Raw genomic sequence first — 13,641 nt, 5'->3', positions numbered from 1 at the left:
AAAAAAAAAAAAAAAAAAAAAAAAAAAAAAAAAAAAGAAAGGACATTGTTGGGTGGGAGAGGGGAGAGGGAGGAAGGAGGGAGGTTTCAGTAATGGGCCACAATAATCAACCACATTGTATATCGACAAAATGAAACTAAAAAAATAATAAAAAGAAAAAATAAATTAGGAGCAAACCAGCACCCATCGTGTCTGGTATGTTGTCAAACTGCTCTTTAAAAGAAGAGAGGACAGGAAGTAATGACACATGATTCAGTGACTAGAAATGGCTCTCAGGCAGGAAGTCACAAGAGGAAGGGCAGTTCAGTTGAGTGAGCACTTGGAGCAGGGTTGAGGGCATTCGTCCCCTGGGTGCACTTCTGCTTAGCTCCTTCCCTGTGCCGGGCACCCTGCTGGGTCCTGGGGTTACAGAGATGAAGAAGGTACTGTGGACCCTTTAAGTGACCTGGGGTCACTTGCTTCTGGGTGAGCTTGGAGAAACAGCTAACCTCTCTGCACCTGTGTGCTCAGCTTAGGATGAAAGGGCTGTAATAAGTCATAACTAAGGCCCCATTTCACCGTCAAGTCTGTAATCTCAAAGAATTACTTATCGGAGATTGTTGGTCAACCACTGGTCATCACTCTGGGATTCAGGTAAAGACCTGAGGAAGGACTTGTTGAAAGTGATAGTGTTGGAACAGGTTTGATTAAGGGCTTACTTAGTATCTCTCCAAGTGAGGATGTTTTATTTCACAAATATTGAGTATTGACTAATGCCAGGCCCCGCTTTAGGGAGTTGGGGGATACCCTGGTGAAGAAGAGAAAGTCCCTTTTCATGGAGCTCACATTTCAGTGCGGTAAATAGATACTAAAAAGTCATGAAAATGAATACATAATGTAATTTCAGATGATAATAAGTGCAAAGAAGAAAGATAAAGATAGGAGAAAGAGTGAATGGTTGGTGATTGGAAGGCTCTTTTAAGAGTGGTCAGGGAAGACTTCTTGGAGGAGGTGATATTGAGCAGAGACCTGAATTCAGTCAGGGAGAGAGTTGGGGGTGAAGCAGGGGTGAGGGGAGCTGGTAAAGGTGGGGTCGTCCGTGAGTACAAAGCAGGGAGGTAGGAGTGAGCTGGCATGTTGAAGGAACAGTCAGAAGGCCAGAACTGCGAGGCAGGGCATGAAGTAAAAAGGAAACCCCAGCCACGTCATGCAGGTTCCTAGAAGCTCCTAGGGGGAGCCTAGGGAAGGAAGGGCTTTGGATTTTATTCCTGGCGTGAGAAGCCACTGGAGGGTTTTGAGAATGGAAGTGACAGATTGGATTTAAAAAGAAAGATTGATTGATTACACTATGCATTCAGCAGCCGTTTATCAGGAGTGAGTCTAACCCTTGTGTAAGTTAATTTAGTCCAGCCTGATACTACAGGGCTGGACTAGATGAATTTTTAACATCTCAACATTTGAAATATAGCACCTATTTCTATCTATATTCTTATCTTTTAAAAGTCTTAATGGCTCTATATTTTCCTTACATGAAGATGGATTGCTTGTGCCATCTTTTATCTTCTTTTTTTTTGTGCAGCTTTTGAAAACATATGCTATTTAATCCACCTTCCCTCCTTCCCTCCCTTCTTTCTTTCCTTCTTGTCTATTTCCTTCTCCCCTCCCTCCCTCCCTTTCTTTTTAAAACAAGTGTTTAATATTGTTCCCTCCCTTTCTTTTTTAAACAAGTGTTTAATATTGTGTTAGACACCTGGATCCCACATGCCAATGTTAATAAAAACCAGTGTTGATACTAAAAAAAAATAAAAAATAAAAATAAAATAAAATTCAACCCCTAAGGTTGCAATGATTTGCTATAGCTACAACAACAGGGGGGAATGTTAAGGGATGCCCTAACCCCTACTGACTTTAACATATGCATTCTGCTTCTGTACAAATCACTTGCTAAAATAAATGGGGGAATAAACAAATTAGCATAACCAACGCCATTTTAGGCTGTTGTGCCATTTTAGGCTGGAAAGTCCCTATGGGGAATCCAGGGTGGGGAGGGGCTACAGGGCTAACCGCAAAATTAGCTTATGTACCGCTGGCTTGCTTGCATTGGCTAGATTGTGTCAGGCGTGAAAAATTCCTGCCTAGCTAAAAATAAAAGCTGCGAGAGAGTTCAACTCGGGGCTGCGCTCCTCGATTGGCCTGCTTAGTCCTGGCTGCCAGAAATAAAAAAAAAAAAAAAAGAAGAGTTGTTTGTGAATGTGCAGGGGAAGGAAGATAGTGCAGCCAGAAGGGAAACCAGTGTCAAAACCTGAGAGAGTTTAGATTGCTTATCTGGTTGAAGGGACTAGGCAAGAACATTTGTTAATTTGGCTTCAAGGTTGATGGCCAGGTGAGTAAGAAGACAGAACAAGGAACAAGCAGTGACGTGGTTTGATGTGGCTTAGGAAATTGCATATATGGAAAAGTACTTCTTTAATGTGAAGCCTGGCATGCAATCCAGAGTTAAAGTAGCTCAGTAAGGACACCACAAAAATGCAGACGGCAGAGGGCATGATGGTTGTTTTGCTTGCTTCCAGATCCATTCTCCCCTTGTCTTTGCCCTACTCTGTGGTCTACAAGGCTGAACGCTATGGAATCTATCACATGGACTCCCTTGTTCTCTGGCTTCCACTTGGTTCAGCCACTGGGAGGCACCAGCAGGAGATTAGAGGGCAGAAAAGAAGGGAAGTCTGATTGCTCCACACTTGGCTATGTTTCTGGCCATAGTTGTGTTCTCCCATAACTACAGTTCCTCTCAAGCAGTCCCTCCCCAGAACTGCTCCTGTTCTCATCCTGGTTCCAGTTATAACATTCTCCCCATTCCTCACCCTTTCAGGCCTTGGGGTGGTAATGGCTTTCCTTTGTTGCTAGTGCTGTTGTTGCTGCTTAGTGCCACAGCTTCTCTTAGTTCTGTTCTTAGAAGTAGCCTCTTTATTATAAAGTTTCTTCAAAATCCCCTTTGTGTGTGACTCTTTTTCTTGCCAGTACCCTGACCAAGATAGAGGTTTCTACGGATTGGCATTCATGCTTTGCCCCACCCTGTTTCACTGGTCCCTTTATTCAGTACTGCTGAAGATAATCTCTTTCCTGGCTTACTTGGCAATGTTTCCCAAAGTTAAGGTAGCAGTGTTATGGTGTTGGGAAAGTAGGATAGTTTGGTCAGGGCCCTCGCCTTGGGTCCAGTTGGGTGTGGTTCAGCATCCTTTGTAAGCAAATTGTGTGTATGGAGTTAGTGTGCATGTGCGCCAATGTATCTTTTTAGTTTTGTTGCTCTTCTTGTGTCCAAGGACCTTTTTGGCTGGTTAGCTAGCTCATAGACCTGCGTGAAGGGGTCTGCGGGCCCAGCCTGGCATGTGAAGGGTTTGTGACCCAGTCTGTGAATGGGCTTAAGGAGTATGGGAGCTCCAGACCCAGCCTTAGCTCGACAATTGGCCCAGTCGGTGCAGGATTACCAGCAGGTAAAAGAGCACCGCAACTGGCATAGTCGTGGTTGAGTAGCTAGACAATTGGTGCTGTGAGGATTCCAGACATTAGCAGTAGCCAGACAAATTGGCATTGTCAGGCAGGATTATGCCACATACGGTTCTGCGGAAGGAGCACAGATCTGGACACCCGAGGCTGGGGACCAATTTCAGGCTCCATACTGTGGTTGTGTGTCTTTGGGTCCTTCACTTAATTTCCTTTTAGCCTTAGTTTTTGCTTCCACAAAGTGGCCATAATAATGCCAGCTTTACCTAGTGCAATGTTAGGGTGAAGCTCAGATAAACTACTTGTAAAATTTTATGTAATATAAGTGAATTTTTAATTCACACTCATGATTTTGGCCCACAACAACATTTGCTTTGCTAGTATCAGAAGTACGATGTATCTAAAAAGCAAGGATTCATTGCATTTGGTATTTTGATATCTTTTTGTCGTAGTCATGTGTACTGCTTTTGAGAATTTGCATGCTTTCAAAGCTAAGGATCAGGAAGGAAGTATTGATAGAACTGGGCAAGAAGAGCTGTGCTGACAGCTTTTGTATCTTTTAGGTTGTAATTATGTGAGAATCAATTTTACATTGGAGATGGAAGAGTAGAAAATTAAGGGCTAGAGCTAGAGCTAAGTGCATCTATGTGATTCTGTTTTATTTCCTAGGGTGGTGGTTCTTAAATGTGGTCCCAGGACCAGCAGCATCGGCATCACCTGGAACTTGTTAGAAATGTAAATTCTTGGGCTCAACATTTTATATGTTAAAAAAGCCCTCTGTGTGATTCTCTGATGCATACTGAAGTTTAAGAACTATTGCCCTAGGGGGAGTGGCTTTGCTACACTTGGGATTCTTCCCCCAAGTGATCAGTAAGGAAAGACAAACTCACTAACCAAGAGAAAGATTTCTGTATGGAATCATTGGGACTAGGTGAAGGGGGTATAGGAACTTTGCATTTCCTATACGATGTTGGAAGGCTTTTGCTTATGTGAGCTATTTAGTTTTCTACTTACTGAGATATTACACTGACTCCTAAATAATTGAATAATAACTTCGTGCTCATAAATATGGAAGAATATCATTAAAATAATTTGTTTTTATATTAGTTTGTCTATATATGGGTCAAATTACAATTGCTGAAAACATAATTGCTTAAATAATTGGTCAAACAAAATGGTTAGTTAATAAGACAATTTTTCTGTTTCCCAGGTCAACTTTTAAGAATAGTTTCTCTTGGGCTGGCCAGTTACTCAGTTGGTTAGAGCACAGTACTGATAACACCAAAGTCCAGGGTTTGATTCCTGTGCCAGCCAGCTGTCAAAAAAAAAAAAAAAAGTTTCTCTTAATAATAATTCCTTTATTTACCTCCAGTTGAACTCACCTACTTACCCTTAATAAGATTCTGTGAGGCAGGGTCAGGTAAGTGGCTACCCAAAGCTGTAGATCATTAATGTAGGTTAAGAAATAGAATTTACCTATATTCCATGGTAGTTTTGGAGTTAAGTTAGTTTGGGTTCTAATCTTGCCTCTAATGTACCTGCCTCTGTGTGTCTTGAATTAACTCTTTGAGCCTGAATTTTCTTCATCTGCAAAATGATGAGGATTAATTAAAGTATGTGAAATGCCTCGTACAGGGCTTGGTTCATTTTGTTGTAGTTCCCTAGTCATTTTATTGATCATCATTTTCTCTTTTGTTTAACAGTTGGAAGCATTTACTCATTTTTTTATGAAAGATGGTTGTAAGACTTTGAAATTTTTGTACCAGGAAGGAGATGTACCCAGTCTTGGTAAGGATGTTTTATGGGGGCAAGGTGCTAGTAATTAGTTAATGAATGTAAAAGTGCAGCATATTATTTTCCCTTGCACATAGACAATTCTCTATTTATAAAGAAGAATTTACCAGAAGCTTGCATGTAAAAAATAGTGTCTTAAGAACAGTACGTTTTCAGCCCAAATATATATTTCATCATTACCATAATGATTTAAGGAGAAAACTTTCTTAAAGAAAGCATTGACCGCTACTGGGGAACGTACATTTTCATTAGAATTTAATTGCATTTTTCCTGAAAGAGTTGAAGCCTTTTGTCTACGTGTTTTCAGATGACTAGAAACAGTCATGAAGCCACTCCAGAGTCCAGCAGCTGCCGCCTGTGGTACTGGCTCAGTATCTCGTGCCTGCTGCAGCTGTCAGTTGGAATATGTAGCTTTCCCTACTGATCACATTTTGCCTAAAAAAATTAACACAACCAGGTTGTTAAACCTTTGTCTTAGTAACTAGGTACACGGGCAATCCTTTTGGCTTTTTGTCTACTTATCTTCTAAATCCTGCAGATTTACTTTCTTTATGTCCCTCCTGTGGGTTCTTTCTCACTTTCCTCCTCTGCTGCTTTAGGCTAGGCCCATTTTTCGTGCCTGCCCTAGTACTGCAGATTGAAAACCAATATCTCTGTTATCAGATTCTTCTCTGAAATTCACACTACTTATTCCCGCCAAGTAAATCTTTTCTTGTCGTGCTATTTATCAGATTGGGTCCAAATCCCTCATTTATCCAAGGCCCACTGTGTGTAATCTGGACACACAGTACTTGTCTAGTCTCATCTATCCTTCCAGATGTGAGTTTGCTGCTCCCTTTAAGCCACTCACTTCATTGTTTTCTGTGCATACAGGAGTCATTTCTGTGCCCTTCTCTCCACTCTCCTGACTCTCTCAGATTGCCTTTCTTCTCTCCACCCAGCAAACCCTACTCCTCCTTCAGATCACACATGCATTCTCTTTCTACAGAGCCTTCCCAGAGCATTCCAGCCTGCTTCTATCACTATTTTCCAGACTCCTGTTTCATTTAGTTTTCATCGTAAATACAGCACTCGATTATGTTCTTTTACTTTCCTCTAATTGTTTGATATATATGTCTGGCTTCTTCAGCCAAAATATGTGAACTCTCAATTAGTGACTAGGTCTGTTCTGTGGATTTTCTCTCTCTTGCAGTTCTTATCTTAGGAGGATTATTGTGTGGTACATACATTTATAACTTGTTAAAAATTAAAACAATAGCTGAAAATTATAGAAGGATGAGAAAATATGTACAATTAGAAAAAAAAAAAAAAGCCATCCACAGTCCCACTCAGCTGGAGAAAGCACTGTTAACTCCTTGATGAATATCTTTCTATAACTGCTTTGGTATATATACATATTTTACAAAAATGGGATCCAACTCTACATATTATTCTATAGTGTCTTCTTAAATTTGATAATATTGTCTTCTCCATGGTAATAATTACATTCCTACAATTAAATTTTTAACAGTTTCATTGTATTTCATTAGGTTGATATAACTATAATTTTCAAAACTGATCTCCTACTAGAATTTAGGTTGTTTACAACTTTTTGCTCCTTGAAACAATGCCTCATAAATATCATTGAAGCTAAATCTATGTGGATTAGGAATACATTTTAGGAAGAATTCTCAGAAGGGGAATTTCCAGAAAAAAGGGTGGACATATTTGTAACCATTATTTTTACTACCTACAAAAGTTATACATTTTTCAGTTTTGCAAATGTTCCTCTATATGTCTTTCTCATATGCATGTGCTAACATATAAATGCTTATTATCATTTCTAAAATGTGAATATATAATGCATTTTATCCTTGACCTGCTTTTTGTACCTAACAGTATAGCCTAGACATTTTTCTATGTCATTACATATAGATTTATCTCATTTAAAGAATTCTGTATAGTATTCCATTGTACAGTTGCCTCGTGATTTTTAGAAACCTTTTCTCTATTGATGGTCTCATCTCTTCCCTTTATCTGGAAAGCTCAAGCTTGTCTTATCTGTCTTATCAGCCAGAACTGTGTCACATGGCCACCACAGGGACTAGGGGGGCTGGGAAAGCAGTTTTCTCCCTGGGGATGTACACATTGCTGAATGGGACAAAATCAGTTTCTCTTAGCAAGGAAAAAGAGAATACTAAGAGTAGGTAACTCCCTTTGCAACCTCCATAAATGGACATTTGAGCTTTTATGCTCCTACATACCATGCATCAGGGTTCTTTGGCTGCAAGGAACAGAAATAGACTCTGGCTTAGTAAGAAAAAAAAATGGGGGGATGGTAGTTCACAAAATTTAGAACTAGTTGAATAGTCAGACTTTGGGAAGGACAGGATTAGAGCATTTCCATGGATTCCAGGGTAGTTTCTTTAGGATTCATCTCTAGGCTAACATCTCCCAAATCTCCTTTTTAATTTGTGTGTCTCCATTCATGGTTTACGTTCTTGCAGAGAGTCTAATTAGTTTAGTTTTTGCATGCCCACCCCTGTAGGGCACTGGGACTGGTGTTCTTCAGAATCACAGGACAGAAAGAATCCTCCAAATGCAAAGGAAGGAAGGCTGGACAGACAAAACACTTTTGTGGTTTTGTGATGGGATTTTAAAATTTCTTTTATCACACATAAAGTTGTTTATTCTTGTAAGTAAGAAGCTGTTCATTTTTGCATATTAATATTGCAACCAGCCATCTAACAGATTCTTACATTTTAATAGTTTTAAGAAAGTCTTTAGATGTTTAATTTTTCACTGAAATTAGTTCAAGGAAAGATTTAATAGAAGTTTGGTGCTATGAGTGTATTTAGAACGGGAACTAGACCTTCTCAGGGTTGTCAGTGAAGGCTTCCTGAGATGGTGGCATTTCCCCTGAGATCTGAAAGATGAAGTCAAAAGGTTGGGGTTGGGATGCCACGAAGGCTCTGAGGCCAGGCCAAAAGGGGCAAAAGTGCAGAGCGCAAGGAAAGGTAACAGAGGAGGCTGCAACTTAAGAATTTATTCCATATAAAAAACTCCTTGTAGAAGTTTTTATCATGTAGAAAACTTCTTACAATAAAGTAAAACACGAAACAATAGTGTAAGAGCCACAGTAATTTATCGCATTTGATCAGTTATGGGATCATATGCTAACTTCTTGACTTTTGTTTTCAGAATGTGGTCGAATTATTCCTGGAACAACCAAAGGGGCAAAAATGATGAGACTGTATGTAGACAACGCATATCCACAGAAACTAAAAGGACTGTGCATATTTTTTGTTCGCTGTCGTAACGATGTTGCTTTAAATGCTAAAAGTATTCAAGAGGTAAGTTAAAAAATTTCTCCAAATTTATAAACATCGAATGTCTTTTCATAGTCACACTATTGCTTTACTTTGTTGTCCTTTTCTTCTATAAATAAGACTGAATTGAGTTCTAAGAAAATAATGTATTCATATATCTAAAGAAACAGAGATTAGCTATAATAGTGCTTAGATTTATCCTTTAAATACTGCTTTTAAAATTCATGAAAATTCCATTTCCTATAGATGATGAGCAAATAATTTCCATCTTCCATTCACTAGGAACACATTTAATTTTTTTTTTTTTTTGTCTTTTGTCTTTTTCCGTGTCCGACAACGGATCGCAACCCTCAGTGTTGCCCCCGTACCGGACCAGGGACCGGACCAGGGACCGGACCAGGGACCGGCAACGGGATTGCAACCCTCGGCGTTGCTCCCGCGCCTCGCTCAGCCAGTGAGCGGGAACCGGTCCGTATGTGGGATCTGAACCCTTGGGCGGGAGCGCCGCCGCGCTTCCCAAGCGGCGCACTATCCAGTGCGCCACCGGGCCGGCCCTTAATTTTGTTCAGACAATTTTAAGTATTAGTTACTTTATTTAAGCTCCTCTTCACTCAAAATTTTAACTCTTTAATAGTTTTAGAAGAAGAGAGAATTGACCTAGAGCCTCAACATTGCTAACCTAGTTCTGTGATGGTGGAATGAGAAAAGCAAGAATTTTAGTCAAACAGACCCGAATTTCCTCCTAGCTTCACCACTGACTAGCGAAAGTGTGCCTTTTGGCAGGTTGCTCATCTGTTCTGAGACGTAAGTCTCTACATTCTTAAATTGGGAATAAAAATTCCCACCTTGCAGGATTGTTGTGAGACAACAATAATATAAATAAATTCTTATTGTATTGTCTGACATACCAGTAGGCTCTCAACAAGTATTAGTTCTCTCTATTTTTCTTAGAGAGTCTTAATACATTTTACAATGGGAAAGTTATCAGAAATCCAATCTAATTTTGCTCCTTCTCTGTTTACACTATTTCACTGTATCTCTTGTGGCTGAAATATCTACATGGAGGCAGAGGAAAATAACTGCCAACCTAGAATCCTAACTGAAGCTAAACAACCTCTATTCAAGCAATCTTCTGTTGTAAACAACCAATTTTTAGTGGCCCTGGACCAATTTCTTATCTTAATTTCTTGGCTTGGGATTTCCATTTCACTTATATTGTGTTAACTGAGATATCACACTCATGGATGGTGAACCCTTTGATTTCTGGACTTTTGATTTCTTGTGGCTGGTAATTTTTTCTACCAAAATTCTGGGTTAGGTCTAGTTTTGTTCTTTTCCTGGACTGATAGAGTTTTTCTGGTTCTTATTTCATGGACAGGGCAACTTTCAACTGAGAACTTTTTTACGCAGAAGTCTCAGTTCCATTTTCCTCACCTTGTGTAGGCTCCAGGCCATAGCTCCTTCCCTATGCAGAAATTAAAGCACTGAGGAAGGCATCTCTTTGATGAGCAAAGAATTTGATGAGCATGTGAATGGTTAAATGGGGGCAGAATATGACTACTGATTTTAGAACTCTAATATTCATAATCACTTAAGTTTTCCTAATAGTTTATAAAATGTATTAGTTGTCTATGTTTTTTGCAATGTAAAATAGTTTATGATTTTCAGTTTATTGAGATTAGCATATAAAATAACATTTAAACACCACCCTTTCAGGAAGTGCTATTTACTGTTCTGGATGCATCAAAAGGACTTTTAAATGGGATTAGGAATATGTTAGCAAATATATTTCTGCCAGCTATTCTTGCAACAAACAGTTGGGGTGCTTTAAACCAGTCCAAGCAGGGAGAATCTGAAAAACATGTTTTCACTGAAACCATCAACAGATACCTTTCATTTTTAGATGGTAAGTATAAAATTTAATGTTTAGTAAATTACTAAAAATAAGCAAATTACCTCTTAAATATGCTATTAAAGATAAACATAGAGAAAAAGATGTTAGTCAAAATAATTATGAGACAAAGAGGTAAGATTTAAAATCTTTAGAACCATCATTTCCAGGAATCTTTGCAGGAGAAATATGTGTTTTTTCTTATTTTCCATTATAGTAGGAGAAATCTCTTCCTATGTCATTGATAAAAAATTCACTACATTTAAAAAATATATGCTTTATTATGAACTCTTTAAAATACATTGTTATTATTTCATATTGTTAAAATATAAAATTTATTAATAAATCATAAAGTCATAGTCTAATGATAAATTATAATTATATTTCTTTTTTTTTTTTTTTTGTCCTTTTTGAGACCAGCTGCACCGTGCTCAGCCAGTGAGCGCTATGAGCGCACCGGTCATCCCTATATAGGATCCGAACCCGTGGCGGGAGCGCTGCTGCGCTCCCAGCGCTGCACTCTCCTGAGTGCGCCACGGGCTCGGCCCTATAATTATATTTCTATAAAGTCTTAGATATTTAACATTTCGGTATTTATAGATGGAAAGCACATACTGATATTTAACACATTGACATTAAACACCTCTTTTCTTAGTATTATTTTTCCCTTTTAGGTGCTAGAATAAGTATTGAGGGGACAGTGAAGTTAAAGACGATAGACAACGTTGATTTTTCCAAACTTCAGACCTTTGAAGAAGTGACAGTTGCAGCTAGCAATTCAGAAACTGTTCGTCAGTTGGAGGAAGTGCTAATGATATGGTACAAACAGATTGAACAGGTAAATTGACTCAAATAATTGTGTCTTGAGTTGTAGTTCTCACGTGTGTCCTACTCATTGTATTTTGTTCCTAAAAGTAAAGGGAATAGGAGTCTTTGACTTTCTTCCAGATTTTGTTTTGAAACTCAGCCTATTCTTGGCTCAAGAGCAAAATCATTGTTTTTTGTGGATCACTTAAAATCAGTTTTAAGGTATTTCTTACATTAGGGAGGAAACCATGGCAATATGGGCTGAGAATGAAATAATGAAGAATCAGGAATAGCCAGCATTTATCCCCAATAATTTTTTTTTTTATTGTTTATGCTCTCCATAAAAGAGAGAGGGAAGGGACACAATGAAGAGCCACAGTGCTAGACACTCAGTAAATACCTGTTGGTTGAATAATGGAATTGTCTGTGTTGTCAGAGAAGTTCGGACTAGGCTCATTTATATCAGTATTACAGTGGCAAGTCTGCAGTTCTCTGGTCAAATAAATTTTCTCTGGCAGTAAGAAAAGCAATAATAGGAAAGGAATCTGTGTCAAAATTATGAGAGGCTCCAACTTACACGATAAACAATGTGAAAAAATCAGATAATATGTAATTGTCCTAAATGGAAAGAAGGCTCTAGGAACCAACTCACAGATCTCTGGTTCATGAGCACAGGGCAGTGAAACCAGAGAAGTGAATCATCAGTTAAGTGAAGATCAGGGGAGAAAATCTTGACCAAATAGAAGGTAGAGGAAAGCATTTCCAGTTTTACCTTTTTAAAAACTATGGCAAGAGGTGGGAGGTACAATATTGGAGTGGTAAAACTTGGAAACTCCACCAAAGCCCAGAGTGCTGGCCACAGAATTTGTTTCCAAGTGTCACTAGGTTATTGATGTGGGTAGTTGCCCACCAGAGAACTCCTGCAGTCATCAACTATGCTACTGGAGGAAAGGGGAATTGTAACCCATGGAGGGAAGCAAGCCCTGTCCTACAGGGTGAGGAGACCCTCTGTAATTATTATATCAATCAACATAGATATTTCATAAAATGAGCAAGCAAAATGAAATAACTTGACATAAGGAAATTTAGCAACCTGAAATAAGGAAACCAAGTTGGGCAATTACAGCAAATAGCAATTACACAGAATCAATGCAAATGGGAGAAATCTTTAAAAGAATTACATCTAAAAAAAACTTGACCTTGACCTTTTGTCATACACAAATGTTAATCCAGGATGAATCATAGACATAAAATGAAAGCTGAAACTAAAAAACTTCTTGAAGAAAACATAGGTGAATATCTTCATAACCTCAATGTAGGCAAAGAGTTCTTAGATGTGATGCAAAAATCATCATGTTGAAGGGATACCTGCACTCCAGTGTTTATTGCAGCTCTATTTACAATAGCCAAAAAAGTTGGAGCTAACCTAAATGTCCATTGGTGGATGACTCAATGAGGAAAATGTGGTGTATACACACAATGGACTACTACTCTGCCATAAAAAAGAATGAAATTCTGCCATTCACAGAAACATGGATGAACTTTGAGAAAATTATTTTAAGTGAAATAAGCCAGACACAGAAAGAGAAATACCATATGTCCTCACTCACAAATGGGAGCTAAAAAAAAGCCCCAAAGAAATAAGTAAAAAAAGAAAGAAAGAAAGAAAGATACGACAATCACAATAGTTGTTGACCTTTCAGAAGGAGAGAACAGAACTGAGACCACCAGAGGCAGGAACGGGGGAGAGGATGGGGTCACAAAAAGTGGTTACATTGTGTAATGTTGAATATACTAACTATCCTGATTTGAGCACCATATATTGCACATAGGTATCGATAATCAACACGGTTCCCGACAGACATGTACAATCAATTAAATTTCAATATATTAAAAAAAAAAAAAGAGGGAACATTGGGTTGACTGGATTTAAAAATCCCTGTATATGATTTCCAAGGCTTCTCCAGTTCTGCCATTTAGGACTATCCTGTATTAGGGACTATCTTCCTAATTTCTTTTGCTGAAAAAGGGATGTCTCTGGGGAGATAAAGAGTTCTTCAGACCCTTTTTGAGGAGCAAAAGGATAGATGCCAAAAACAACCCTAAGATAAATGTATAGTTGACCCTTGAACAACATAGGTTTGAATTGTATGGGTCCACTTATATACAGATTTTTTTCAATTAAAAAACTTATGATATCAATAAATGCAGTATAGCACTGTCAATGTAAAAAAAAGCATTAAATAAAATATTAGCAAATTGGAGTTCATGAAGATTAAAAACAGCTACTTATGGGGCCGGCCCGGTGGCGCACTGGATAGTGCGCCGCTTGGGAAGCGCGGCGGCGCTCCTGTCCGGGGG

At 38.7% G+C, this 13,641-nt stretch overlaps 1 protein-coding gene across 1 annotated transcript in view; it reads left to right on the top strand.

The window, feature by feature from the left end:
- The window catches only part of LOC103581643 (dynein heavy chain 8, axonemal-like), a gene marked incomplete at its 3' end in the record, with an annotated part of 16,527 nt that extends 5,216 nt beyond the window's left edge, over positions 1-11,311 (top strand). The window contains exons 3-6 of the mRNA XM_008563419.1: positions 5,184-5,268; positions 8,455-8,606; positions 10,299-10,488; positions 11,148-11,311. Of these exons, the coding sequence (XP_008561641.1) occupies positions 5,184-5,268; positions 8,455-8,606; positions 10,299-10,488; positions 11,148-11,311 (591 nt within the window). The remainder of the gene's footprint in view (positions 1-5,183; positions 5,269-8,454; positions 8,607-10,298; positions 10,489-11,147) is intronic.
- Positions 11,312-13,641: the final 2,330 nt, after the last annotated feature.

Source organism: Galeopterus variegatus, unplaced genomic scaffold (assembly GCF_000696425.1).
Source record: "Galeopterus variegatus unplaced genomic scaffold, G_variegatus-3.0.2 Scaffold13578, whole genome shotgun sequence".
NCBI classification, from domain to species: Eukaryota; Metazoa; Chordata; class Mammalia; order Dermoptera; family Cynocephalidae; genus Galeopterus; species Galeopterus variegatus.
The sequence above is the reverse complement of the archived record's forward strand: the minus strand, read 5'-3'. Positions and strand labels throughout refer to the sequence as shown.